Genomic DNA, 27,365 nt, shown 5'->3' on the forward strand with positions numbered 1-27,365 from the left:
AAAGAAACATTGGAGAAAACGATCGTTTTAAATATATAAAAAAAGAAAAAAAGAGAAATGTTAAGTTAAAATCGAAAAGAAGAAATTGTAAGACATAAATATAATAGCTTTAAAAGGAAAATTCTTCGATGAAGATATTTTGAGGAAGAAGTGAACGACAAATTGAGAGATAAAGATTATTTCGTACTCTTTAAAAGAAAAGAAACATTGGAGAAAACGATCGTTTTGAATATATAAAAAAAAAAAAAAAAGAGCGGAGATGTTAAATTAAAATCGAAAAGAAGAAATTGTAAGACATTTTGAGGAAAGAAATGTGTGGAAGAAGTGAATAAGTTAAGAGATAAAGATTATTTCGTACTCTTTAAAAAAGAGGAAATTGGAGAAAACGATCGTATCGTTTTGAATATACAAAAAAAGAAAGAAAGAGCGGAGATGTTAAATTAGAATCGAAAAGAAGAAATTGTAAAACATAAATATAATAGCTTTAAAAGGAAAATTCTCCGATGAAGATATTCCACTTTGAGGAAAGGAACGCGTGGAAGGAGCGAAGAAGAAATTAAGAGAGATAAAGAAGAGCGGAGATGTTAAGTTAGAATCGAAAAGAAGATATGTGTAATAACATAAATATAATTGTTAATTGGACAATGGAGCGGGGAATTGTTTTTAGCGCGATAAAATCGTCTTAAACGTGTCGCGAACGAGGCGAGAGAATAAAGAGATAGGCGAAACCCATCTCGTAAAAACTGCTTGATCGCGAGAGAAACTAATGAAGTAAACCCATCTCTCTAATAGATTACGATTCTGCCCGAGTAGCAGAGCAGTGGAATCGTTTTTTACGGATATCAAAGCAATCTTTATTTTCACTCTAATTGTCGAGACACTTAACGAAGGAATTACTTCGACTTCGTAAAAAAGAAGAAGAAGAAGAAGAAGAAGAAGAGGACGTTCGAATTTTTTTATTTTCGAGAAAAGCAAATGGAGGAGCAGTGGACGGTGAAAAAAAAGTGTTCTGTTCTGGTCAGAGAATATTATTCCTCCTCGGCAACGACCCTTTTTTCTCCAAATTGAACATTTCCTGCGATTTTACTGGAGCACGAACGCCTCTACACATGCGAGCGCAAACAGTCCGCTTTGATCACACGCAATGACACAAGACGGATACTTATCCTTTCGTCGATCACCGTTTGCCTCTTTTAAAAATACGACCCCTCTTCGTCGTCGTCCACTTCGAGATCACGACGATCCCCGGGCGGAACCGGGTCACCGGATCGATGCATAACACGCACATGATTCACTGTAACGTTTCCCATTTTAAAATAAATAAAAATCCGTCCCATCTCGAGCCACGTCTCGAGGAGTGTAACTGGAAAGTGCGATTTTCTTTCTCTTTTTTAAATGCAAACTCGAGAGAGAAGTTGAGCCGACAATGATTAAATCGCATAAATAGTGGAAAGAAATTCGAGGCATCGAGGATCGGGGGGGAGAAAAAGCAACGTTCTATTCTAAGCGGAGAAAGCAGCGGCTCGAAGCGCAAAAAGGGTGGTGAATCGTTTCGAGGCTTATGAACCGTGAAATCGTTAAGATCTTTGAATCTTTTTAGGAAGTTTGCATCCGTTGAGAGGTGGTGGACGGTGAATGAAACGGGAAAGAATTAGCGGAGCACTCGCAGACGAGACTTCTGCGTTATGAGACGAACAAGATTGTAGAAAGTCGGGAAGTTGGGAAGTGAAACGTGCTTTATTATAATTGAACGGGGAAGAGAACTCGATGTGGAGGGTTCTTTTTTAAACGAAGATTTTACCATTCGAGAGAGAAAAGAATATTTTTCTTTTTTTTTTTTTTGGTAAAAGAAATGAAAAGTCGAGCAATTCCTTTAAGACGAAGAAGAAGAAGAAGAAGAAACTTCGAGAGGTGAGTAAAGATTCGATCAATACTCGAAAATCAAATAGACGAACCGCAAATCGTTAGAAATTATCGAGCGAAAAGTCTGACGATCTTTCTTATCGATCGATAGAAAAGGAAAGCCAATTCGACGGATGTTCTCGTGGAAAATCGCTAAATTTTTCTTAGAACAAGAAATAGAACAAGATATAAAAAAAAAAAACGCGACGATACGAACATAAATCTTGAAAACGCATCATATCTTTTATACTTTCTTTCTCCAAATGGATTCGATGGATAGGACGGATCGATAAATTTGATCGTTTTACGCGCGTTTCAAACAAACGATCCGCGACGAATCGCGTATACATTAATCGATGTCACGAATCGATGTCACGTTTCAGAAACGGAAGTTGCCGCCACTGAGCGCCGCCATTGACTCGTCAAGTCCATCGATCGAGATGCCAATACCCGTTGCACGAGCGAACCATCTAATAAATCGGGATCTGAAAACGAAACGAGCCCAGCCAACGCTCCTCTAGAAGAGAATCCTACTCCTTTTGAGCGGGTAAGTAATCCTGGAAGTAATGGCGTTTTATAGGATTTTTTTCTATTTTGAGGTGGACGAGGAAACTTTTTTTTTTTCTAAAAAAATCCACGCACAAAGGAAACTAAAGAGACTTTAAGGAAAATGACGAATTTAACAGGGTTTAAGAGAGAGATGATACTTAATAACGATCCATCATCGAAGATAGAAAAATGGATCTGACGATCGATGATTTGATTTTATCGCGAGTGGAATACAATGCAGGTGCGGATATTACGACGAGGGTAATCAGAATTTCATGGAGGAAATGGTCGGTGAATGATGCCATGTTACCGGCGTTGTTTACAAACATTTTCTATTTTTTTTTCCTTTACACGCCGTGTAATTAACGATGGTATAATTAACGCGCACTTTCGCGAGCGGCGAATAAAATGCTTCCTCTTGATGTAACAATTTACTCGTTCGACCGACACCGTTTTCGTAATACCAGTTACCCATTACTTTCCGCTCACCGATTAAAGTTATCGATTTTTCTTTCTCTCTTTCTTTCTTTCTTTCTCTTTTTCTTCTTAATCGATTCTCTAACCCATATTTCACGTAATGTTCGCTCGATAAAAAATGATATTCCTTTCGCGTGAAAAATGAGCCGAGAGCACGAGAGTATCTTCACTTTTCACGTGTTCGTCAATTATCACGAGAGCGGAGCAATTAGTAGCAGTTCCAAGAAATTCAGAGTTTACTTTTTCCTTCTTCGAGGTTGTCGTTCCTCGTTTCCTTGAAAACTTTCGTTCTCTTCACGATCGATGACCTTCCAGAGTTCACCCAGGATATACCCATCGACACGTTTCCTTATATATTAAAAATAAAAATAAAAATTGAAATACGTTAAAATAGCGAATTAATATTATATCTCGTGTATAATATTAGATAACGTTACTTTGTTCGATTTTCATTCGTTCAAGTTCAACCGCGCTTATCGCATTTTCATATAAATTTGTCATAATTTACATCCGTATAGCGTATCTAATTGATAAAAGAGTAAAGAGAGAGAGAGAAAAAGAGGAATAAGATATCCGTGACTCCGGATGCGTATATCCCGTTTATCTGGTCGAACGAGAATTTTCGCAGCCCGAGGCTCCCTCTACCGCGACTTCAAAAAGTTTTAATTAATTAACGCGTGCATTCTTCATGATTCTCCATTTCTCTCCTCCTGGATGCCGTCTTCGTTCGCAATTTCCGCGAAGATGGAGAACGAGAACGCAGCTCGACATGCAAACCAAAACTATTTATCGAGATCGGGTGGATGTCGACCGTACTCTCGTTAAAAAAAACGTTCTCGATCGGTAACGGTGCACCGTTGCGGAAGCGCTCCCGTTCAACCGTCCACGAACGTTGCTCTTAATTATTTATTACGAATCGATGACGCAACTTGCGGAGAATTGTTACGAGGACGCGAGGAAAATTTTAATTCGTTTCAAATAATTAAGCCTAGCGAGTAGTTTGTTCTTCGAATCTTGTGTATTGGAAAAGAGAAGAATACATTTCCTCGGGTTTTTCTATCTCCAACGTTTCATCAACGTCGCCTACGACATCTGTGGATGATTAGTGATTTTCTAGTGTTATTATCTAGTGTCCGTCCAGAGTTGGACAATAGTTCGTTGAAAAAGTAACTAGTTAAAAATTTCGCTAATTATTAAAATGCTTGAATAACTTTACTCGTAGCTGTTATAATTGATTCGTTTGGCGTTACAATTATTCCCAATTATTATTATTATTATTATTATTATTATTACGTTTTGAACGATAAATTATCCAAATAACATTATTCGAAGTAACTTGGATTATTAAATTTTGTCGATTAATTGACCAATTCAGTCAAAGAGAAAATTCATCTAAACTAAAACTAAAATATATACGTTTTCAAATATACGTATCAAATATTCTGGGAAAGATGTGCAAAATTGCGGTCAACAAAGAAGGCCTTTGAATTTCAAGCACACAGCGCTTGAACTCTCGGTGAACTTTTTCCACGATCATAATTTCAAACCTGTTGATACGTAACCTGTTATCGCGATTGTTCTCGCTGGCATTAATTACTTCCATTTCTTTCTTTCTTTCCTTCCTCGATCGCGATGCTCAAAGGGGCACGCGTCGAAACGAAGCGAGGTCGACAAGCTTTGTGTCGTTTGCCAACAGATGGGAAAGGTATCTATGGCCGTAAGAAGTGCCGCTATGTCCCACATCGAGCTGCCTACTACGATTCTGGGTCGGTGTGACCACGTTCTCTTATTATATCGCGTGCACACCTTCCGGGAGGTGGTTCCTGAGAATCTTTTTCTTCGCCCTTCGCCTATCCGTGTTTCTCGTGTCGTTCGCCAATCAAAACTCTTCACATCTTCAAAGCCCATCTTCATGGCCTGAATACGATTTCCATCTCTTTATAAAGATTATTCGAGCAATTTGTTTTTCGACCGAATGATTAAAAATAGTAGTTAAAAAGGAATGAAATAAAAGTAAAATATGCACACGTTGAAATGTTACTTTTTATTCAAACTGGACGAGTTGAAATTGATCAGCGAAAAGATATATTTACGTTTTTCTACTAGCAGCTATCTCGCGAGAGAGATGAATTCGTATAGATTCTCGACTCGTCCTACTCGTTAGGTAATGGTAATCACGCTTATCTCTTATCCTTTTTTTTATTATTCGAAGAAAATGTCGATTTAAATGTGGCAATGCTACACACGTTTTATGCTACCTTCTCCTCTCCTCTGATTTCAAGAAAGATATCTTCTTGAAAACATAAACTTCTTTCTTTTTTTCTTTTTTTTTTTTTTATTTTTTTCGAGATCGTTATCCTGTGATAATATTCTTAAGAATCGATCGTTTATTAAAGTTATAATACGATAAATGGAATACAAATTTCACCCAATCTCTCTACCCAATTTCTTACCTCGAAAGAACAAATTCAACTTCTTCTGCAATTTGTTTCCACGATAATTTTTTAATACATCCTTCCTTCTCTTCTCTTCTCCATATATTAAGCCGTAAAAGGAAGTAATCGAGCATCGTCTCTCGATCCGCTCGATGGCGCTCGTGCAGGAAATACGTTTTTTCCCCCGCCTTCTCCTCTATGTTGTCGTGTTCACGCGTTCTTCGTTTTACCTCAATGATTCTACTCGTGCTCGTTTGTCGTCCAGGACAAGTTTTCTCCACGTTATTTATACAACGAATAGCTTCTTATCCGTATATATATATACACACGCTACTTCGACATAAATTTTCCGTAAGATGAACAAGGTAGAAGTTGTTCCATCCATGTTTAAATTGTTCCAAATATATCCACGCGTGGAGCTGTTGTCGCGTTTCTTGCGCTTTCTTGTATATCTCGAAGCCATTAACGAACCAAGTGGATCAACATGGTACGCGTTAAATCTGTTTAATGTTCAAAAAAAAAGAAGGAAAAAAGATCGCATACGTGTTCGACGATCTTTATCTTCGTTCCCTCGTCTTCTCCTTGGAACCGGTTTGATTGCCGGGATCACAAAAGCGCGTCGGTATGCGTATCGTGATTCGTTTTTCTCTCGATTCTGGGCTAAGAGATGCATCGCGCGTGGCTGTAATTATTGTAAAAAAGGAATAGGAAAGAGGTAAAGTAGGAGATAGAGCGGGGTTAATCGCGTTGAAAATTTATTCGAAAGTTTCGTCGCCGAGCTTCGTGTTCCTTTTAACTTCGAAATAATCGAATCTCATCTTTTTTTCTATTTTCCGAGAAAGCGTTTGAATCGGTTTCTTGGGGATCGTGGAATGTTGTGGAATCGTAAAACTACTGTTATCCGCGCGTAACTAATCGATTAATCTTTTTTTTTCTTTTTTTTTTTTTCGTTCAGGGAAAAGTACATTCGACATTTCTTTTCTCGGATACCATAAAATTCGATGTTTAAAACTCGTTACTCATTGTTCGAGAACGAATTTAAATCGTTATACTTTAAACGTGTTTTACTCGAAATTTTTCAAATTTAAAAATGCGAATATATAACGATAAGGATACGTTATAGTAAATCTCGAGAAAACAGATTTTCGTATTTTCGAGTTTTCGTAAGAAAAACCAAAGATGGAATTAGAAAACGAACCGTTAACTAATTCTTAATGAAAACAATCAAAAATGTTAACGAAACGTACTATCGCTGAAAGAACCTGTTTTCAAGCAATTGAATATTCCGTTTCTAAATTTTATTAGATATTCTTTAAACTTTTTTTTTGAAAATTCATCGAAAAAAAAAATGTTGTTCAAAAATAAATAACACAATATCGTAACAATTATTCGTGATCTTTGGAAGAGCATTGTTGAACATTGATATGACGAGTTCTGACCTTGAAATAATCTTGACTCTGCACACCGATCTTTGAGTGATCCTGACCTTCGACGATCTTCATTTTTTTTGACCTTGAAATGCTCCCTTATACTTTCTTTTTCCTCGAATTTTCTTAATAAAATATGAATTTTTTTACAGCGTATATTCGATTCTCTTTTTACGTGCATAAATTTTTTTTCCTCACAAACGAACACTTTCATTTCGTATCCTTTCCCCCTGAAAAATGAACTTTCATCGCGAACTATTGAACAACATGCGAAATTGCGAGATAAATTGAAAGTTAGGAATAGAAAAAGAAAAAGTTTTATCTTAATTCAACGGTGAAAATTTCAGATGGAATTCGTTCGTCGAACCGATATTTTATTCATAGATCTCGTTCGAAAAATTTTTTACCTGCACTTCCTGTTCGATCCACCAGTTTTATTATAACTTTGGCAATCTATTTTCGTAATATAACAAAATTATCCTCTATCGATTTTTTTGTTCCACATTTTCTCCCGATACCCGGAAGAAGAAGAAAGAAAAAATATCTTTCTTACTACTCACCGTAAAATATAAATCGTAATATTTACAAAATACCTCGTGCTTTCTCAGTTCTACACTTTTATCGTCTCATAGAATGTAAAGAAAAATGATACTAAAATATATATATCTCTTCTAAACACTGTTGCAACGTATCTCTTTATCCTTCCATCCTCAAAAAACTCTCGACCCTTTCCTATCTTCGTTTCCTTCGACTCTTCACTTTCCTTCCACTTCTTAACCATTAAATTCCTCGTCATAGCGAGTCCCGAACGAAAGATTCAATGTCAACAATCGCTCCTCTTCTCCTCACCTTGAACAGATCGCATCAACAAATGTTGTCAACAAATGGGAGAGATATTTGTTTCTTTTTTCTTTCTTTTTTGCTGGCCCGCTGTTACGTCATGCGTGGAATGGTCGCATGGCGCGTGTACGCGCATGCGCGTTCTTCCCCCGATTTCGCGTAGTGGGCGAATCGGATTCGCAGATTCACCCAGTTCCCGAGGTGATCGGCCAAGGTAGTCACGAGCACGTTTTTAGCATGCACAGCCGTGAAGGTTATTCAACCCGAGCGGATCTCGTTCGTAGGCAACGCGGAGTAACGGGTTCCCGATGACTCGTGCACGAGGCGCCTCTCCACCACTTGTTTCGATTACCTGCGTGCACACGCGGGCCCACCGCTCGCTCGCTTCTCCAACCTCTTCGAGCCGTGGATTCAGTCAGCCGTGCACCATTGTCGAAACATTGTCGTCCTCCTGGACGATACCGGACACGCACTCGCACACACGCTCTCCTCTCTCTTTCTCTCTTTCGCGTATTTTTCCCTCCCCATTTTTCATCCCAGTTTTTCGTCTCGATTTCGAAAGAAAGAGAGGAAGAAAAGTGTTTTTTTCTTTTTTTTTTTCTCTCTGCAGTATATTTCGAGTTCTTAGTAGTTTTTGTCTTTGACATTTGATCGCGTTGTGTGTTCGTTTTCTTTCTTTTCTTTTTCCCCCTCCCACTCTTCTTTCTCTCTCCCTTGCTCGTTGATCGTTGATTCGGTGATTAAATGCGGCTTCCAGCAGGATTTTGAGATTGAGAAGGTAAGAAGGGGTGTGTTTGTATTACGTTTATTTGATAAGAGGTGGGGAAAATTTGTGAACGGTTTCTCTAACACTGCTAAGAAATAATAATAAGTTTTCACGCTGATCAAATGAATCAAATTTGACAGGGAAGAAAAGGGAAATTCTGTCCTCTTCATTTTATATCATCTTTCCCGCGATGCTCGAGATTAAATCTGTATTATCCTGTCGGCCAGGATATCAAATCAATTCTAATTGCCGACAAGACGATAGGATAATCCGTCTGGTAAAATTTGGTAAAAGCGGGGAAAAATCCAGGAGGGAAATCCTCGTTGTTCAGGGATCATTGGGGAGAAAATACGTGACGATGGGACGTCGCAAACGGTGGAAAAGTATTTCGACGTGTAACGGTACGCGTGTACACGCGTTGGCCGTAATCGAGAGAACGATATCCTCCACGACTGATTTACAATACAACTCGTGACATCGACGATGGCCGATTCACCTCTCTTCGATGCGCCTACATGCAAATCAAAGGTTCGAGATTGTACTCGGTGTACCGTTACCCGGACACGAATAACCAACGACCGAAAAAGATCGAGCAAGACGATGATAGATGAAAACGAAAAAATAAAAAAAAAAAAAAGGGAAAAAAGAAAATTTACGATCCTGCACGACGAGCGAGCGAGCAGCCTTGGAACGCGACGAATGTCGAGGAAGAATATGCGGTTATTGCCACTGGCTGGAATGAGCAAGTCTTATGCTAGATTTTTCCCCTATCCTTTTCTTTTTTAAAAACAATTCGAACGGCGTTTATATCTTGAAGATTATTCCCTGCTTGCTTTCGAAGGGAGGAAAAATAACAGAAAGAAGGTAAAAAGGAGACGAGAACGTATGCATATACACGACAAACGCATATCTGCTCATTCTCATGCGACAGGCATAGGCACGGAGCGAGCGATCCAGCCATCGAATACGAACGATCACCTCGATCGAGACCTTCGTACGCGGCAAATCGAGCGTTCTCTCAACGTGTTGCGTTCGAAAAATAATACGTTCGATCGCAGTTGCGTCACTCCACTGCGATTTATCGCCGCGGAGTGCAGCTTCGTTTTCGGCCAACCTCCAAATACGTCGGATCGTTAATACCACACGTCGTTTCGTTAATACCGGTTCGAGTTAATACCGCGAGTTTCCTGTTATGAATCGCGATTCTTTGAAAGAGGGAAATGTATCGATGCGATGCGGAAGTCAACAGCGTCATCATATTGCGTATCGATTATTATTTAATCATAAAATTCATGAAATAAATATATATATATATGTAGATGATTTTATTGGATCAAATTACGAGCATCGATTTTCTTTTCTTTTTTCTTTTCTTTTTCAGTGCAAAAATGCGGATGAAACTGTTGAAGATCGTGGTGGTTCTGCTGGTGTTGGGATCGAGCGACGCCAGGCCCCAGAGAACCGGTAAGAATCTTTCTCGTCGATTTGCTCGACTTGCTAAAATAAAGATTGGAACATTTTATCGGGGAAATGTGGCGGGCGCGCGGAAAAAATGGAAAGGAAAAGGCGGATCCTTCCCGGATGGAAATAAAACGATTCGAATCGTTGCTCGAACTAACCGTGTATTTATTCGGTTGTAAATCGGATAATGAAAACGTTCGTACGCTCATCGATCGAAATCCCACGCAATTATTCGCCTCTGATTTTCCATTGACGAAAGTTCAATTTCTTTTTTATTCTTTTCGCACGAGCTTGATCTCCCTCCTTTCAAAAACTTTTGTATCCGCGATTTGGAATCACGTGTATCACGTTTTGCCTTGTTTTTTTTTAGAAAGAAAATTATATATCCGAACAGTCGTTTCCATTTTTGTGGCCAATTTTCCCTTCCCCAATCAGAGGTTATAAAATTATTTGTATTTCTGCCGATCGATGTTTCGCCATGTCTATCGGCGAGGGTTTCGTGTTCGAGGAAACGCGGTACAACTCGTGATTACGCGAGCCTAGCAAGTGGATTGCGCCAGAAAACGTAATTTACGATAAAAATTTTCTCGATCGAATCCCTTTGTTCGTTGCAAAATTTTATTTCGTAACGTTTCTTCCCCCTTTTTTTCCTCCATCGTACCTCATTTTTCTGGATAATTACGCACGTGTTACGATCCATTGACAATCGGCTATATCCCGTAAGAAATATAACGATCTTTGTTAGAAGAGAATGATAGTCGAATACACGGACAATGCACTGTTTCGCTGGTGAAAAGTAGTTTCGCCAGAAAGGCGCGAGAGGTCCTTCGCTAGAAACTTGACACTAGACGTTACTATAGTAGTAGAAGAGCTGCTAGATAATTCGAAAATCGTAAAAATTATTTTCATTTAAAAGCTGAAATTATTTTCGAAACTATTTATAGTACGTATAGCTCATCTCGTATATACACGATTATTATTTTAACTACTCGAATACGAAATTATGTTTATACATTAAACTATGGATTGGAAATAAAAAATTTTTTAAATCGATATACGTTAGAATAATTCTGAATTTTATGTCTACGTTAATGCATCGAGATTTAGATGCGGACAATGGTGGACGAAATTTAATAGTTGAAGTTACGAATAAAGTTATTTGGATAATTTATCGTTCGCGTAATAATAATTGCAAATAATGGCCGAGATTATACAAAAAGGGGATCAATTATAATAGCTACGAACAAATGTTATTCGAATATTTTAATGCGTTAAAGATAATCGTCTAAGACGAAATATTTTCGAAATTGTCTATAGCATGTCTTACTCGAATACGAAATTACATTTATAAATTAAACTATCGAATCATAATAAATTTTTATATTATATCGACACGTTAGAATATTCTGGATTCTATGCATCGAGGTTTACAGTGATGGGCAAAATTTAATATTGAAGTTAATTTAAAATTGAAGTTGCTTCGATAATTTATTGTCCAAAACAATAATAATAATCGCGAATAATTATAATGGCAAACGGTCGAGATTATACAAAGAGCGAATCAATAATTACTGAAAGTAACTTTATTCGAAATTTTTAACTAGTGTAATATAATCATCTTTTGAATTTTATTAATTTTTTTCTTCAATGAAATTTCAGAAAGTTCGATTCAAGCTCATGCATCGAAGGCGAACCTCGAGGAATGGAAAACATCCGGCGTTCGAGAAGATAGCAGGTATACGTGGAATTCCGGAACTAGTACTATTAACTATCACCGCGATAATAATATCGATCGTTTCGTCGAACGTTCTGGCGACGCGGAAAAAAGGGTGGGGGAAAAATTAAGGGACGACGAGCAACGATTTCTCCACTCGAGTAACGTTTGGCACTCGTCGAAATTTCGATTACAAAAAAACTCGAAGGTTAATGAGCGATCGATCACGAACGATAATTTGACCAGATTCGGAAACAAGTTTCCCCGTTTTGTAATCCCATCGTCGAACGATGCTCGAATAAGATCGAGTCAGGAATTAAATTCAATCCGCAAACGCGTTCCGCCTACGAATTCGAGAATTTCGCATCCGAAGAGGGCCACGAGGAATTCTCTCGCGAGAAGGACGTACCGAATCCCGATGAATAATTCACGATTCGATGATGATGATGGCACGGCCTTGGGCCAGAATTCGGGATTCTTGGGTCGGAAGGAAGCGTTCTCGCCTACTCTCTTAGCCAAGGTCGAGTCCACGACTCCGTTCGATCACGTGGCCGCCATTAAAAAGATCACCGATTCGCTGTTGGTTCGAGGTGTTCCCAAATTATCTTTTAACGAGAATGAGAGCGTCGAGAATCCCCACCCATCCTCCATTTCCCCCACTCACGCTCACCAATCGTCCATCAATCGTCACTGGACCTCGAAACGGTCCAACAGGACGAAAATTCGTCGCCCATCCCCGCCTCATTTTTCGTCCAATTCGAAGAAGAAGAACAATCAGAATAAGATCGTCAACAAGAATAATTCTTCCTTCGATTCGAGCTTGAAGAATTGGCCGAACACCGGCATTCAGAACGCCGAGGATTTCCACAATTACGATAAGTACACCTCCTCCGTGGAACGCAATCCGATCAAACTTGAGATCGCGCACGATCCACCCATCCGAAATTCCAGTTTCGATCATCACTCTGTTTCCCAGAGACCGATCTCCAATCTCCAAGAAATAGTCCATTGGATGAAGATTCCTGCCTTCGTGACGAATGGTAGTCACATCGTAGAGGCCGAGCAAATCGATAATCCTGTCAGCGTCGCTTTCGATTCCCTTTATCAAAATTTGGAACCGAACGAACCTTCCAACCTTCCCAATAAACCTCAAATACCGAGACCAGGTTTCGTTTATCCCGTTCATCGTCCGGATTACACGGAAAACGTGGTTCCAAATCGATTGGAGAACGTTCTCGATCCGTCGAGAAACAAGAGCGAAAATCCTCTCGTTCGAAATCCTCAAACCCACGTATTCCAGAACACCGTGGTTCATTTCATAAATCTAGACTCGAGGAGGCCTGACAATGCGTCGAGAATACCTCCGGCACACATCCGACCCATTTCCTCCTCCAACGCTTTCGTGTCTTCTTCTCCTCCCCCCATTCCTCCGCAGTCGTATCCTTCTTCGAGCACCTCGAAGCCAGGGGGTCCAAACAGGGTCCACATAGGCTTCACTTCGTACGAAGAGAGCAACAATCCGTTATCCAACCGGAAACCTCAAACCCCGGTGGTAACTTACGACCAGAATTGTCCCACGATTCTCATAAACTCGTACACGAGGATCAACAATACGATACAGAGCAAACAGGGTTGCACGGATCTGAACATCGTCATCAATTCCCACGTGTTCAACTCGAACGTGTACAAGTCGTCCACTCCCTCTCCCTCGACCACCGACCACAAGATCGATTCTGAAAATTACCAGAATTATCACGTGGATAAATACGTTGGTGCTTCTGGAACTGTTGTCGACGATTATTATCGACCCGTTCCTATTTACCGACCCCCCACTCCCCAAAACGATCCACAAGTGAACGAACAGATTCTCGAGCAAAACCAGGTACAATCAGATACCGACTTCGAAGTGGTGCAAGACACTCAGATCAGCATCACGAATTCGGGCCAAGTTGCTCAAACTGATTCGGATTCTGCTGGAACGATTGGTCAGACGAACGATCCTTCACCCGTTAATTCTCTCGTTCGTCCGGCTGTGGCGCCACCCGCCAATTCCAATTCAGACGCTTCCACAGGATCCTCCTCCCTTTCTCCAGCTAACAGTCTGCCCTCTGCCAGTCTGTCTCGTCCAATCGAGGACGAGGACGAGGACGAGGACTACGATTTGTCCCCAACCGGTATTATGGACTCCATAACCTCGGCCTTCGCCTATCTCACGTTCGATCCTTTGCATTACGGCTTCTTCAGCTTGGCGGCTGCTCCCTTCACCGCGCTTGCGGCCGGTATCCTCGGCGTAGTCACGTTTCTCTATCCTTGGCTGTTCCCTAGCTCGTTCGGTTTCGCAAGGGCCAACGATAATACGGGAAACGGTTATTGGTCCGGTTTCGAGGAGGTGGTTAGACAGTCTATGGAGAGGTACGGAAGGATGAACGAGTGGAAGAGCAAGAGGAAGAAGAGGAAGAGATGAAACGAATATATCGTTTTCTGGATCGTTTCGTCTCTTTTTCTCTCTCTCTCCTTTTTTCGCTCGAAGATCATTCGAGGTTTTGAAGGTCTCGGATGAAAATATACGCTGCGCGATTACAAGGATTATTATTTTCGTCGTTTTAATTTTTTTAAAAAGCTTTAAATAATTAATTCGTATATTTTATTTCATATATATACATATATATATATATATATAATTCATCGATTATTTATTAAGGAAGGGGAAACCGGTGTGTAGAATAACGTTTGTTTATCAGGCAATTAACCTCGCCAACGGTAGCTTTAAATCTAATGTGTTAACGAGTAAGTAAGAGTACGAGAAAGTATTTTTAGTCGTTGAAACGCTGAACACGGAACAGTATTACAGATGTAACGCGATCACTTTTGTTCGAACCACTTCTTCACGGAGAATTTCTTAGGGCATTGCTAGTACTTGTGCCAGTGAAATGTAACCTGAAATAAACCAATATGCGACAAACGAACAAATTTGCATTTTTTTCTTTCTTTCTAACCACGCAACACGTATTATTCACGTATTCTCTATTGATACAGAGACGGGAACGTCTCCGAATATTATCCTTGACGCATCGGTATTCCATAAAATTAATTCCCAAAAATAATATCCTCGCTCGAAAACCCACATTCCAAAAGCTGGAAGGCGAATGACAAAGATGAACGAAATTAAGATTAACGAAATAACCAAGTTTTTTCCAAAGTTTCGCAGAGCAAGGTCACGCAAAGGTAAGGAAACGTCGATCCCTCCGTTTTAAAATCATTTTATTCTCTCTCTTTCTCTCTCTTCGAATCTCGCTTCAACTCGACCGACTTAATCGAGCAATTTCGTTTCCAGTATCCGACCGAACGACACGCAACGCCGCATAAAAGATCTTCAGCACATCGATCAGTCGTTAAGAACGGTGGCCACCCAATTGTTGAACGTGACGAATGGCGAACAGCAGCCGGCCAAGATCCTCGACAACGCGATCAAGAAGGGGATGGAAAAATCGGCGACGAACGACGAGGCGGGCAACGATCGGCACCCGATCGGCGTTGGATTCGGCAGGCCGATCAACTCCAAGTTCAGCTACTTCGAGACCAGCCACCCGGGCCAAGCCATGGCCATAACCGAGGAGGAGCTCGAGAAGGAGATGGCGTCGACGCGTCTGATCACGGCGTACAAGAATCACGCGACGACCACGGGCGGCATATCCACGTGGATCCTGCTCAATCCGCCGTCGACCACCGTGAAAACGTTGCTCGAGGAGCGAAAGAAGACGAGGCAACCGATCCCCGAGACCGAGGAGGCGAGGATCACGCCTTCGGCGGTGGACACCGCGGAGGAGAGAACGGCCACCACGGAGAAGGCCGTAACGCTCGTCCCCGCGGAAGAAGAGTCGGTTACGAGGAAATCTTTCGTCCTTCCTACGACCACGAGCAAGATCGAGTCGAAATTGGAAAAAGTGGAACAAGGGACGGAGAAGGTGTCGGAGGTTATCCAGAGCACGACCGTTTCGAAGATTGCCCAGGTGCCTACCGATAATTCGGAGTTTACGTACGTGAACGCCACGAGGAAGAATCAGACGGCGAGTCGAACGACTCCTAAACCGAAGATAGCCATCACGAAGACCACGGTCCTGGCTTCGAAACCCTCGGTTTCGAAGACGCCCAATCGGCCCAATCTGCAGAACAGGCCGAAGCATCCGAGCAGAAATCGGACCACTGTTAAACCGGACGTCGGTAAGAACGAGAGCGTTTCGGTCGGCAAGATAGAGAAGGTGACGTTCAGACCTGTCCAGATGATCGCCGTTCCGAAGAGCACCGAGAAGCCTATGTTCGTGACCAAGATCAAAGCGTCGATCCTGATGGACAATCAGAAGGCCACCACCCCTCAGACTTCGACGAGTGGAAGCGCGGTCGCTTCGACGACCTCGAAACCGACTTCGACCGACGACCACCCGAGCCTGCCCCCTGCGGAGGCGCCCGTCTCGAAGCTCAAACCAGTCGGGACGAAGGTGAACAACGTGTTGAAGGTGCAGTTGAGGAAACCCGTGGACGAGACGAGGATCGAGATCGAGCCGATCAAGGTGAACGCCCCCGTGTTGAAGATCGAGAAGGTGGAGAAGGGGGAGGGTTTGGCGCACGACGCCAAGATAGACCTGATGAAGTTCGATTTCAATCCCGAACTGACCAAGATCAACGTCGATCAATCGTCCTCCTCCTCCACTTCTTCCTCGACCACCACACCCTCCACCACCTCTCCTTCCTCTCCCACCTCCTCCTCCTCCTCCTCCTCCTCTTCCTCCTCCACCACCACCAAGAGGCCCAAGAGAAAGAAGAACAAGAACAGAAGGAGGAAACCGATCGCTTCGACGACCACGTCCACCACGACTGTCGTTCCCAGCTCGCCGATGCCAGGCTTGACCGAGGAAGCCGAGCTGGGAACCGAGATTCCCGAGGAGGGGGCTGAGAACGGGATAGCGCAGGAGTCGAAGATAGCGCCCGAGACGAAGGTGGGGCACAAGACGAAGAAGAAGCCTGCCCCCGCATCCGGGATCAGCTCTCAGATATACAACTTTCTGAGCCGAGAGGTGATGCCGAGCTTCGGCGTCATGTCTTTGGTGGGCCTCGGCCTGGGCCTGGCCTCCTACTTCCTCTACCCGTTCGGCGGAACCGCGACCAGGAGGAATTACGTGGAGGTGGAGCCGAAATACAAGTACAACTTCGAGGAATACGGGGGGAATTACGGGCAGAGCGAGGAGGAGGTCCTCTCCAAGGTTCTTCAAGGGATGACCACGGACGAGACCAAGGGCCACCAAGGGTCGAAGGTGTTCGAGGACAACTACTACGCGTACCAGCGTTACGACCAGCCCTTCGACCACCGCCAACCGCAGTCGACCAACAGGAACGGCGAGCAGCAACGTTATTCCTCCCCGACCTTGTCCTCGCCCGTCTATCACCCCCCGGAGAACACGGCCCCCTCGCACAAGTACACCGATTACCGTTACTATTCCGACCCCTCCAGCACCCCTCCAAACCCGTACCACGACCACGGGATAGTCAGGCATCGGGAGTACGTGGTCGGTTCAGGTGCTCCAGGCTCGGCGAATCGGCAATTCGTCGTCGGCAGCGTTCCAAACGCGTACCCTACCTCTTACGAGGAGAAGATCCTCTCCTCGAGCGTTGGAAAATTGGGGAACGGTTACGGGGGGGAGGGGATAGCGACGGAGAGCAGCGGCCAGACGCGTACCGGCTACGACGCGACGAGCCAGAACTTCAACAACATGGGCACCGTTCAGAATTACGGCCAGATCAAGACGGCGAGGCCCGCCGTCGACGAGGGTTACGAGGAGGTGGAGATCACCCCAACAGCGGTCGCCGTGGAGCACGGGCCGAGGTCCCTGAGGATTAAAAGATCCGCGCCGGGATCGTCGGCAAGGGATAGGAGGGATTCCTCGTCCGTGATTCAAATAATTCCCTCGAAACGGGAGCTGGAGGAGGAGAGGAGGGAGGAGGAGTTGAGCAACGAGATCCTCGACATCATCGACTCTGCCCTACCGGCGGAGGGAGATTACGAGGAGGACGGGACGGGGAGGAGGAAGAAGAAGAAGGAGGGGGTGGAGGCGGAGGACGAACTCGAGAACGAGAAACGGGACTCGAGCACCGTCGTTTCGTCGACGAGGACGATCGAATCGTCCTCGTCCACGTCCTCGTCCTCTTCTTCCTCCTTGGAAAATTCCGATTCCGAGGGGGAGGCGAAAGGTACGAGCACCGTCGAGAGCGTGACGATCGATCCGAAGAAGCCAGCCGAGCAGAACGGTTTCAATCTCTTCAATTTCGTGAAGAAGATCGCCGAGATCAAGTTCCGGCTCGGTCTCACGCTTCTTAAACACGCCAGCGAGGGTTTCGCCAGATATCTCGGCCACGTGCAGAAGAGGATCAACGGGGAGGAGTGAGACGGAGGTGGAGTCCTCTCCTCGGTGGAGACGGCTGGACTCGAGCGACGATTCGTAGCGTCAGCTAAGCTCGCGGCACGTACCCGCCTTGTATTCCTCGAGGACCTCGTTTCGAAGGAAAAAGGAAAAGAAAAACGGAAATCGCGTCATTGACGCTCGAATATCCGAGAATATCTTTCCGATCGAATCTGAAATATCTTCGTCGTTTCCTTTTTTTTCTTTGTATCTTTACTTTTTTTTTTTTTTTCAGGAAAGAAATATTCGTTTCTGAACCGATAAAGATGATTCCTCGATGACGATTTTCGTCGAGAAAGTAACATTTGTCTTATGCTTAGGAACGAATATTTCCCCCTTTCTAGTGAAAATGATGAAGTTATTTTAGCTCATCTAGACGACTCATCTTTTGTTAGTTTTACTCTAAGGATGAAGATCTGAATCTAATGCGTTCTTTTTTTTTAACTTATAAATATTCTTACGTAATTTTTATCGTTTACAATATATGCAAGTTAATGGTTTAAACTTAAATCATCGGGATTGGATCAAGAAAGGAAGATTATTCCTGGACAGCAAGAACAAGAAGCTTTAAACAATAAATAGGATTTCTCGCACGGAGTGCTAAAAACGTGCATTCTATGATAGTTTTCTCGAAACCATCAGAAAATTTCGAAGGTTTGGATAGGAAGAGAAAGGTTTTGAAAGACTAGCAGCGAAAAATTCCATTCCTTTATTTTTCGAGCGACTCTTTTCTTCGATCGGTATCTTTAGAATCGGTATTTATATCTTTTATTAAATATTCAGACCGAGCATCGAAATGTAAAGTATAAATACATATACATATATATATATATAAATAAATAAATAAATAATAAATAAGATAAGTGTCTACGTGTTATCCTGATATGTGTATAAATATATGAAGAAACTTGTAATAAAAATCTATTTTTCCTATCTGCGGAACACATTTGTTTTTCGACGAAACAATTAACAATTAACAATTAAACTCGTTGCCAAACGAATCCGTATGTATCGATCGATATATGTAAATAAGATATATATATATAGATAGACTTAAAACTATACAGATTTGTCATGTACACCATCAGCTTCTTAAACTTTAATAATTTGCTAATTTCATTTTTATATATTTCAAAAGTTGTGCCTATTTTTTTTTCTTTTCTAAATTTTGTCTCCATTTCTCCGTTTCTACGAATTATCAAATACTTTGTTTCCCGATCAATTTCTTTATCATAGTCTCGTCGTGGTCGAGGAAGCCCAATCCGGAAGTCGTTAGATCCCTCTTTCGACGACCAAGAATCATCGGTATCATCATCGCCATCGTTGCCGGTAGTATCCCTGCAGAGAAGCGCACGAGTTTTAACTCCAATTTGAATCTTTAACTCTTACTTATTAAATTTTCGAAACGATTAATTAATAGATATTCGATCTTGTAACACATCTTTTTACATAACAATTTTCTTTATATCGTAGAATAATGAAAGAATTACTGAACACTGACCGGCACTGACAGCAGCTAAAACAGCAGAGCTGGATGCTTTATTTCCTAATGTGTTTCTGATAGGTCTCTTTTTCAGAATGGTCGATAGCAGCGGTTGTCTTTCCATCTCGTACTCCTTTTGACTCTGGTCCACGCTCTTGAACGTCTTCTCCACTTCCAGAAGGCCTCCGTGCGAAGTGGTCGTATTCGTGCCGTTGATCGACGGTAGCACCGTCAATCTAACCTAGGTAAACGATATCTCATCAAGCGATTGCCAATTTTCCTCTCCCCCATTATTTCTCCATATCCTTCGATCAAAGTGATAATAACCATTATTTCTTTCTTCTCTTTTGTTTTTCTAATGAAATCTCGATATCTTTGATCATTCGTTTACGCAATACTTACGCTTCGTTATGATGCGCCATTGATCGATGGTAACACTGTCAATCTAACCTAATTAAATAATATCTTATCAAGCGATTGCCAATTTTTTTTTCCCGTTATTTCTCTATATCCTTCGATCAAAATGATAAACGATTATTCTTTTTCTCTCTTATGTTTTTATAATGAAATCTCGATATTTTTCACTATTCGTTTATACAATACTTACGCTTCGTTGATCGACTGTAACACTGCCAATCTAACCTACTTAAATATGTCTACGATGTCTCATCAAGCAACTGCCAATTTTTTCCTCCCATTATTTCTTTATATCCTTCGATCAAAGTGATAATAACGATTATTCTTTTCTTCTCTTTTGTTTTTCTAATGAAATCTCGATCTTTTCACCATTCGTTTACGCAATACTTATGCCTCGTTGATCGACTGTAACACCGCCAATCTAACCTACTTAAACGATGTCTCATCAACTGCCAATTTTTTCCTCTCATTATTTCTTTATATCCTTCGATCAAAGTGATAATAACGATTATTCTTTTCTTCTCTTTTGTTTTTATAATGAAATCTCGATACTTTTCACCATTCGTTTACAATATTCACTCCTCGTTCCTTTGTTCTATTCTTACAAACATAATTCTTTTCGATAAATCCCATACGTAGAAAGCGGAATTTCACCAAAAATTCTCTTTCTTCTTCCCCCTTACATATATATATCATATCAAACTTCTTTGATCATCTAGCCTAACCTGTCTCTTCGACGTCATCACGGCTACTGCCGGATCAGCTTCTTCCTCCTTTCTGCCCACGTCCCTCGTAACGTTCCCCACTTGGCCCATCGAGTCTATCTTTATCGACCTCTGCCTGGACTTGGAATAACCTCTGTTCGTCGAGAGCAGCACCCACTGGCCGTCCCCGTTCCCGGGATAACTCTGCGGATGATTGTTCACGTATTGATAATGAGAGAAGGCGGTCGGCCTCTCGGTGGTCGGTCTCGGTGTTGGACGATCCTCGAGCCTCGTCGGGAAATCGTGCCAATCGTTTCCCTCTTCCCCCTGATATTTATCCGGATACCTGTCCAGATATTGGTAGCTCGGTTTCGTCGGCTGCGGCCTGTTCCAATTGCTCGGGAAATTGGCGGGCCTATTGTCGGTAATTATATCGGTGTTGAGGCTCGGACGGTCCGTGTATTTGTTCCAAGAGGGCCTCTCAGGCGGCCATTTCTGAGCCTGGGTCTCCTCCGGTTTCTCCGTGTAATAAGGGCTCGGTCGATTGGGCTTTTGCCACGCGGGTTTCTCGTTCTGGCTGTTCTCCGGCCAGCTCGGCTTCGGCTTCTCGTACCTGAGGAGGGGAGAGAGAGAGAGAGAGGAGAAACATTGGTCGTCTGATTTCGTTTTAATCTACTCCTTCAAATCCTTACTAATTATTACTCATTTTAAATTATTTAAAATGAATTGGAAATTTAATCTACTAAAATGAAATTAATTTTCAAAATTTTTAATAACTATCTTAAATTTAAGTACGAAATAATAAATATATTAATTACGGTTTATTTTAAAGTATTGGAAAAAGGCGCGAATTCAATTTACCATGGTTTGTTGTTCTCGTAGATGGGCCTGATGGAATAATCGGAGGTCCAAGGTTTGCCCGGTTTGTCCCACGGCTTCATCTCCGGCCACGGGCGTTGCGTGCTCGGGGTCGCTTGCCATTTGGAAATCTTGCTCTTCGACCACGGTATCGCCTCCAACGTGACCCAACCGTTCCTGTCGTCGTACGAGTTCGCCCCGTAATACTTGTTCCTCTTTATCGTGTCGTTCAGAATCCCGCCCAACTGAAATTAAATCGGATATTCGAGTCGAAACAGAGAGAGAGAAAAAGAAAGAGACGTTAAAAGAGACTCCATCTTACTCCATCCTCGGTGGACGTGGAATTGATCGGCTCCTCTTCGTACTTGGTGTTTTGATCTTGGTGGTCGACGATCGACGATCGAACGGTGGTCTGCTCGTCGACCTCGAGGGGGAGCGGCTCGGAAGGCTTGACGATCCTGAACGGATATCTCTGGTACTTCTCGGTGCTACCCTTTATCTTGCTCGCGTACTCCTCCAAAAACTTGTTCAACACGTCCGGATTGAACGTGGACGCCTCGAATCCGTTCTTCGACTCGTCCTCGTCGTCCCTGGTCGTCGTGTAGTCGTCCTTGCTCATCCTCCTCGGCCCGTCTCCGTCCCGAAACACCGAATCGGCCCTCGTCTCGTGGCGCAGCGGGCTCGGGGTTGCCACGATCGACCCCTCCTCCTGCACCCCCCTCAAGCCCTCCCCCTTCGTCCTGAACAACTCGGACGCCTTCGCCCTCGCTTCGAACGGGTATCTCGGCCCGCATCGCGACTCTCTGAGCCTCGATGCGACGAGAACGAGACAGATCAGTAGCCAGATCCGCACGCTCCCCATCTGAAACGAGACGGAGAGGAAAGAACGGTCGAAAGTGGGGCGAATAGAAAATTTCTCCCATCCAGGAAGGAAGGAAGGAAGGAAGAAAGGAAGGAAGGAAGGAAGGTCGAATGTCCCGCCAACCTCGAAAGATTTTCCAAGATGCAACTTTTCCAAGACCTCCAGATCTCTCGTTGGCCGTTGGCAGAACGCGGCCAACCGCGTAGTCCGGTATGCAGGATCGGGTGGGACGAAGGGCGAGCCAGGAACCCGTTAGCGAAACCACGGAGCGAGGCAACGTGACGAGGAGTGGTGGCCGGTACCGTCCACTTCCACCACGTTCAAGGTCCGAGATGGCTCTGTCGCCGAGACGTTGCCCTCGTTCGCTTTTAATCCAGGTCCCCACTTCCTGGATACTTGGTCCATTTTGCGTCTCGCTCTTGCCGCCACGTGCTACGACAAACCGTGTAACAAACGGTGTACATGCACCACGCTTGGCCACCTGGAGAACGGAGACGCGCCTTCTTCTTCTTCCTCCTCTTCTCCGTCTCTTCTCCGTTCCTCGTCGTCTCCCGTCGTCTTTGATAATTGTCAGCTGGCTTCTTCGCTGACACACATCTTCCTCTCTTCCTCTCCTCTAGTCCCCCCTGGAAAAATTCTTAAAATTTTCGAGATCGAGGGAAATTTCGGCGCCGAGTTTGGCAAGGAAAAATCTCACGTTGGAAGAAGCGAGGGTCTCGTCACGCGCTAATTCACGTCGCCGTGGACAATCAACGGCGAGTTAGCACGCTGCTTTTTCCGCCCGTGATTCGCGAGCCACGGCTCCCCACGCTTTTCCTCGACACCTCGGCGACGACATCCTCTTCGGATCCCCGCGCATCGCCAATATTCCTTCCATTCCGACGGATACCGACTCGTTGAAACCGGTTGCCACTCGACGCTGCCGCATTCGATACTTGCAAGAAGAAAAGAAGAGAAGACGAAAAGAGGGACAACAATTCCCGCTTTATCCCCCGATTATCTCGTTCGGATTGGGAAATAGGCGCTAGGTTGGAGCGAGTCGTTCAATTTCGGTTCATCGATTAAGGACGATAAAAGGGGACGAGGATGACATCGATGAATCGTCACGCGCTTTTTTCTCTCTCTCTCGGCACAGAAACTTCCTTCCTTTTTGTTCCCGTGAAACGTTTCTTATTCGTGTATAATAAAACGCCTCCATCCAGTTTTACGAGCAGCTTCCGGAACCGAGCGGGTCCCGGATTTTTCCCATTTTTCTGCATCCTCGACCCACAAACCTCCTCGCGGAGGAATTCGTTCGGGCAGGGTTCGATGATTCCGCAATTTCTCTCTCTCTCTCTCTTTCTTTCTTCTTATTTTTATATATTTAGTTTTCCTCTCATTTTTTTTTATATAGATTCTGACATTCGATTCGAAATAAATCGAGAAATTTGAAGATCGAGGGGGAGAAGAGTTCGTAGGTCGATGGACTTTCGATGGAGAGATTTTTCTTCTCTTTTTTTCTTTATATATATATAGATTGATTCGTTCGAAATAATCGACGATCGAGAAATTTGATCGAAGAAGGGGAGAAAAGGGGAGAATTAGGATAGATTTTTCCTTTTCTTCTTTATATAAATCGATTCCAGAGAAATTTGAGGATCGAAGAAGAGGAGAATTAGGATGAATTTTTCCTCCTTTTCTTCTTTATACATTTATAGATCGATTCCAGAGAAATTTGAGGAGAGAAATTTGAGGATCAAAGGAGGGCAGAATTAGGATGGGTTTTTCTCCTTTTCTTCTTTATATAAATCGATTCCAGAGAAATTTGAGGATCAAAGGAGGGGAGAATTAGGATGGATTTTTCTCCTTTTCTTCTTTATATAAATCGATTCCAGAGAAATTTGAGGATCGAAGGAGGGGAGAATTAGGATGGATTTTTCCTCCTTTTTTTCTTTATACATTTATAGATTGATTCCAGAGAAATTTGAGGACCAATTGAGGGAAGAGTTGGTGGATCGATGGACTTCCGATGGATGGATTTTTCCCTTCCGGTGCGACGATGCGGTCGGGTGGCCTACTCGAAACCGGAATTGGGTCGTTCTCCATCGGCGTAGATAACCGCGAAAACGAGCAGCAGAACTCGTAAACTGGAAAAGAGAGAGGCGGGGAGTCGGGTCGAGCGCGGGGAACGTCTACTTTCGTTGTCGGCCGATCCGAAACGGGAAAGAAGATACGTATCGCCAGGCTTCGCGACGAATATCGTTCTCTAACGACTCTTCCTCTGGAGAGAAAGAGAGAGAGAGAGAGAGACGAGAGAGGAGCGAGGAAGAAACTGCGAAGAAGAGATTCGAAGATATTTCAAAGCGTGGATAATTAGAATGGAAGAGACGGAAGCGATGACTGTTCGGTCACGAATAGAAGGCATTGTGCATCGTTTATCTCGAATCTCCGACATCTGCTTCGAGTCGGCTCTCCTAGCCACGACTTGACCTCTCCGCGAAACAAGGCCAGACTCTCGCCGCTCGCTGATAAAACTCGCCTTAGAAAGTCTTTTCACCCCCTTCCCGCTCTTTCCCCATATTCCACGTGTAATAAAACATTTTTCTTTCTCTCGTTCTCTTCTCTGCCTCGTGAAAGAAATCCGTTTCTTTCTTCTCATCACTCTCTTTCTACCTCTTTCTCTCTCTGGTTTATCGGTTCAACTTCTTTGAAGAATGTATATATATATGTCTTGCACGAAACTAGAGTAATCTTTCGAACTTTTCGAACAAGTGGACGACGCTTTGAAATGACGATAAAGGTAATTCGAGGTTGGCGAAAGAAGTTGTCGAGAAATTTATAAAATTAAAACATTTTCTCTCGTGAAAGAAATCCGTTTCTTTCTTCTCATCACTCTCTTTCTTTATCGGTTCAACTTCTTTGAAGAATGTATATATATATGTCTTGCACGAAACTAGAGTAATCATTCGAACGACGATCTCGTGAACGACGCTTTAGAGTGACGATAAAGGTAATTCGAGGTTGGGGAAAGAAGTTGCCGGTAAATTTGTTGACGAGAATGGAGAAATTTTGCGGGGGATAAGGAAGGAGTTCTATTGTTGGATTTTTCCTTCTTTTTTTCGTTTTTCTTTTTCTCTTGCACGGGCAGCGTGAAAAGTGTCCCAGAATCCTTTCGAGAAATCCGAACGCAAAACGCGTTGGGTTAACACCACGCTTTCTGTGCGTTTTCGTGACTTCTCGCGTTAACACGCGTTCCCGACGTAGTAAAAACGTTTCATTATCCCCGCGATGGATACTTTCCATGGAAACTGGTCGTCGATGCGTGAATATCGTCCCCGACATCTAGGCTATCCCCTTTCGCGGTTGTCCTTTCCTCCTTATTTTTCCGGCCACTTTCGTTCCGACCTCTCCGTCCGTTTACGTGTTAACTAACCCGTTCATAACACACCTCTTCTTCCCAAACATAATTCCGTAATTATCCGACAGGAACCGCAATCGTGTTATACCATTTATTATGATCGTTTACCAGTCTTTGGACCAGCGATGGGGGAAATTTAATTATCGAACTTACTCGGGTATATATTAATTATGTTGATGCAGTATAATAATTGTGGAAAAGCTTTTTTATTAATCGGTTATCTTCTCAAGGAATTAATGTCCAACTCTAAAATATAGATAAAGATCCGCATTTCTTTCACGAGACTTCTTTCTTTTCATTCAGTGACGAGGAAAATTTAATAATCGAACTTGGTCGAAAAATATATAATGTATTTGTTTATATTGGATAATTTATCGTTTGTAATGATAATCGTAGAAATAATTATTGGAATAAATCAAACGAGAAGAGGATCGACTGTAATAATTATTTAAAGTAACTTTATTAACTTTTTTATTAATTGGTTATCTTTTCAAGGAATTGATGTCCAACTCTAAAATATAGATAAAAATCCGCATTTCTTCCATGAGGCTTCTTTCTTTTCATTCAGTGACGAGGAAAATTTAATAATCGAACTTGGTCGAATAAAGGTATAATGTATTTGTTTATATTGGATAATTTATAATTTCGTAATGATAATCGTAGAAATAATTATTGGAATAAATTAAACGAGAAGAGGATTGACTGTAATAATTATTTAAAGTAACTTTATTCGAAATTCTTTATTAACTTTTTTATTAATTGGTTGCCTTTTCAATGAATCAATGTGTTTTCAACTCTGGATAAAGATCTTCTTTCCTCTCAGTGATGGGGAAAATTTAATAGTCGAAATTACTTGGATAATGTCGTTCAAAATGTAATTGCAATAATAATTGGAAATAATTACAATGCTAAATAGATCAACTATATTTAGTCTTTAACTTAGTTAATACAGATTTTGGATTAGTATATGTGAAGAACACGATGACAGAGACAAAAATATTAAAATAGACATTTGCCTCCAAATTAACCAATCAGATCCACGAGATTTCTTGATGGAGAAAATTTAATAGTTAAAAAAAAATGTTATAGTTAAATTTTCTAATTTTAATTATCTTGATAATTTATCGTAACGTAATAATAATTGGAAATAATTGTAATAAAATTTTACTTAAAGTAATTTTATTCGAAATTTTTAACCAGTTAATCCAACTCTGGATAAAGATCGTCGATTTTTTCGTTAAATTATTTCGCTCGAAAATAATAATATTGAAAATAATTATTCTAACAATTACTCAAAATAACTTTACTCGAAATTTCTAACAAATTAACTTTTTCAACGAATATCATAATAGAAATTATTTCGTTCGAAACGAAAATAATAATATTGAAAATAATTATTCTAATCGTAACAATTACTCAAAATAACTTTACTCGAAATTTCTAACAAATTAACTTTTCCAACGAATATCATAATAGAAAAAAAAATACGGATAAATTATTTCGTTCGAAACGAAAATAATAATATTGAAAATAATTATTCTAATCGTAACAATTACTCAAAATAACTTTACTCGAAATTTCTAACAAATTAACTTTTCCAACGAATATCATAATAGAAATT

General features: G+C 42.1%; 2 protein-coding genes and 1 long non-coding RNA gene across 6 annotated transcripts; 1 reads left to right on the plus strand and 2 right to left on the minus strand.

Moving 5' to 3' along the window:
• LOC108000528 (uncharacterized) lies at nucleotides 1-18,956 on the plus strand. 2 transcript variants are annotated; one of them, XM_062079663.1, is made up of 5 exons: nucleotides 1-1,911; nucleotides 2,286-2,449; nucleotides 9,778-9,860; nucleotides 11,517-11,592; nucleotides 14,906-18,956. In XM_062079663.1, the coding sequence occupies exons 3-5, from the start codon at nucleotides 9,785-9,787 to the stop codon at nucleotides 18,006-18,008; spliced, it is 3,255 nt and encodes a 1,084-aa protein (XP_061935647.1). In that variant the 5' UTR covers nucleotides 1-1,911; nucleotides 2,286-2,449; nucleotides 9,778-9,784; the 3' UTR covers nucleotides 18,009-18,956. The 2 variants fall into 2 exon arrangements, with proteins under 2 accessions (XP_061935647.1, XP_061935646.1); XM_062079662.1 differs by lacking the exons at nucleotides 1-1,911; nucleotides 2,286-2,449 and adding an exon at nucleotides 7,834-8,408.
• On the minus strand, nucleotides 2,284-6,112 carry LOC133666709 (uncharacterized). 2 transcript variants are annotated; one of them, XR_009831203.1, is made up of 2 exons: nucleotides 5,382-6,112; nucleotides 2,284-4,845 (listed from the first exon to the last, which is right to left on the minus strand). It is a non-coding gene; the product is annotated as an uncharacterized LOC133666709 (long non-coding RNA). The 2 variants fall into 2 exon arrangements; XR_009831204.1 differs by having other exon boundaries at nucleotides 2,284-5,286.
• LOC108000585 (uncharacterized) lies at nucleotides 18,718-26,820 on the minus strand. Of its 2 annotated transcripts, XM_062079665.1 has the most exons (7): nucleotides 23,045-26,820; nucleotides 22,471-22,973; nucleotides 21,808-22,347; nucleotides 21,489-21,730; nucleotides 20,649-21,240; nucleotides 19,525-19,747; nucleotides 18,718-19,361 (listed from the first exon to the last, which is right to left on the minus strand). In XM_062079665.1, the coding sequence occupies exons 3-7, from the start codon at nucleotides 22,345-22,347 to the stop codon at nucleotides 19,222-19,224; spliced, it is 1,737 nt and encodes a 578-aa protein (XP_061935649.1). In that variant the 5' UTR covers nucleotides 22,471-22,973; nucleotides 23,045-26,820; the 3' UTR covers nucleotides 18,718-19,221. The 2 variants fall into 2 exon arrangements, with proteins under 2 accessions (XP_061935649.1, XP_061935650.1); XM_062079666.1 differs by lacking the exon at nucleotides 18,718-19,361 and having other exon boundaries at nucleotides 19,526-19,742; nucleotides 22,471-23,695.
• Between the last annotated feature and the right edge of the window lie 545 nt (nucleotides 26,821-27,365).

Source organism: Apis cerana, linkage group LG9, assembly GCF_029169275.1.
Source record: "Apis cerana isolate GH-2021 linkage group LG9, AcerK_1.0, whole genome shotgun sequence".
NCBI classification, from domain to species: domain Eukaryota; kingdom Metazoa; phylum Arthropoda; class Insecta; order Hymenoptera; family Apidae; genus Apis; species Apis cerana.

Bases quoted from the DNA above. Each gene is read 5' to 3' on its own strand.
- LOC108000585 (XM_062079665.1), bottom strand. From the start codon at position 22,347: ATGGGGAGCGTGCGGATCTGGCTACTGATCTGTCTCGTTCTCGTCGCA. The intron at 19,748-20,648 runs GTTAGGCTAGAT...TCGTTTACCTAG, and splicing joins TGATGACGTCGAAGAGACAG to GTTAGATTGACGGTGCTACC. The intron at 19,362-19,524 runs GTCAGTGTTCAG...GCTTCTCTGCAG, and splicing joins TTTAGCTGCTGTCAGTGCCG to GGATACTACCGGCAACGATG.
- LOC108000528 (XM_062079663.1), top strand. From the start codon at position 9,785: ATGCGGATGAAACTGTTGAAGATCGTGGTGGTTCTGCTGGTGTTGGGA. The intron at 9,861-11,516 runs GTAAGAATCTTT...ATGAAATTTCAG, and splicing joins CGCCAGGCCCCAGAGAACCG to AAAGTTCGATTCAAGCTCAT. The intron at 11,593-14,905 runs GTATACGTGGAA...TTTCGTTTCCAG, and splicing joins GGCGTTCGAGAAGATAGCAG to TATCCGACCGAACGACACGC.